This window comes from Austrofundulus limnaeus, unplaced genomic scaffold, assembly GCF_001266775.1.
Source record: "Austrofundulus limnaeus strain Quisiro unplaced genomic scaffold, Austrofundulus_limnaeus-1.0 Scaffold318, whole genome shotgun sequence".
Lineage (NCBI taxonomy): Eukaryota > Metazoa > Chordata > Actinopteri > Cyprinodontiformes > Rivulidae > Austrofundulus > Austrofundulus limnaeus.
The window spans coordinates 372,100-373,584 of record NW_013952720.1 but is presented as its reverse complement, the minus strand read 5'-3'; the positions used below and the strand labels follow the sequence as shown (position 1 = coordinate 373,584).

General features: G+C 44.9%; 1 protein-coding gene across 1 annotated transcript in view; it reads right to left on the bottom strand.

The window, feature by feature from the left end:
• The window catches only part of LOC106527302 (tumor necrosis factor alpha-induced protein 2), a gene marked incomplete at its 3' end in the record, with an annotated part of 7,953 nt that extends 6,535 nt beyond the window's left edge, over nucleotides 1–1,418 (bottom strand). Inside the window, 2 exon segments of the mRNA XM_014022140.1 lie at nucleotides 531–802; nucleotides 1,217–1,418. Coding sequence (XP_013877594.1) covers nucleotides 531–802; nucleotides 1,217–1,278 — 334 coding nt within the window.
• Between the last annotated feature and the right edge of the window lie 67 nt (nucleotides 1,419–1,485).

Below are 1,485 nucleotides of genomic sequence, written 5' to 3'. Positions count from 1 at the left end.
CATCCATCCATCCATCATCCAACTGTCATCCATCCATCATCCATCCATCCATCCATCCATCCAACCATCATCCAACCATCATCCAACCATCATCCATCCATCCATCATCCAACTGTCATCCATCCATCCATCATCCAACTGTCATCCATCCATCATCCAACCATCATCCATCCATCCATCATCCAACCATCATCCATCCATCCATCATCCAACTGTCATCCATCCATCCATCCATCCATCCAACCATCATCCATCCATCATCCAACCATCATCCATCCATCCATCATCCAACCATCATCCATCCATCCATCATCCAACCATCATCCATCCATTCATCATCCAACTGTCATCCATCCATCATCCAACCATCATCCATCCAGCCATCATCCAACCATCATCCATTCATCATCCAACCATCATCCATCATCCATCCATCATCCAACTGTCATCCATCCATCCAACCATCATCCAACCATCATTCAACCATCATCCAACCATCATCCAACCATCATCCATCCATCATGTCTCACCCTCAGGAGCTGGAACCTCCTGGTCTTCAGGGGACAGCTGTCCATCGTTGGGGGACGGTGTGTTGATCTCGACTTGAGACTGAGAGTTTCTCCTGAATCTCTGGATCCTTCCTCTGATCCATCCTCCTGCAGCTCTGCCTTTTTGGTTCATCAGAGTGTTCAGAGTTAACGCTGCAGAGTCCGAGAAGATTCTCATTTCTGGGTCTGAACCGGTCCTTGTCTTCAAGCAGACGGAGAGACGGAACCAACAGGACGGAAAGGAGCAGAAAAATCTGTGCAGACAAATAGATGTGCAAAATGTGATTGAATCTGTGAAGTGGTTGTTTTTGGAGACATTAGGAAGAATTAATTCAGTGTTCAGTTATTTCTGCTTCTTGTTTACCGCCTCCTTCCAGTTTATCATGCAAATTAAAACCTTTTATTTTTGGCTGAACAAGTCAAGACGAGTAGATTATGTGGCAGTACAAGCAAAAACAAAGTTAATGCCCGAAGCAGCTCTGTTTTTAATTACTTTAACACGTYCAGCTAATAAAACTAAAGTTTACACTCACACAGAAACTGAAAAAGAATTTGGAAAAATAAGAAAATAAAGAAGACATGAAAAAGAACAACTAAAAGACAGACAGCTGATGATGTGTTTGATGTCCTCTGGATTTTTGAGTTGTCAGTCAGCGGAAGTTACTCACCCTGATCCTGCAGTCCAGCTCTGTCTGCACCTCAGTTCAGAGGCTCCATATATGCTCGACATGCTCCGCCCATTTTAACATGATGGAAAACCCAACACACACACACACACACACACACACACACACACACACACACCAGGCCTTTTCTAACAGCAGCTCTGAGGCAATCCTCTTTGTCTCTGAAGCTGTTTCTTGTGAAACTCTGTAAAAACCTTCAGGCAGACTAAACTCTGGTGTTCCCCCCCCCCACAGACCGGCCCCTCCAACAC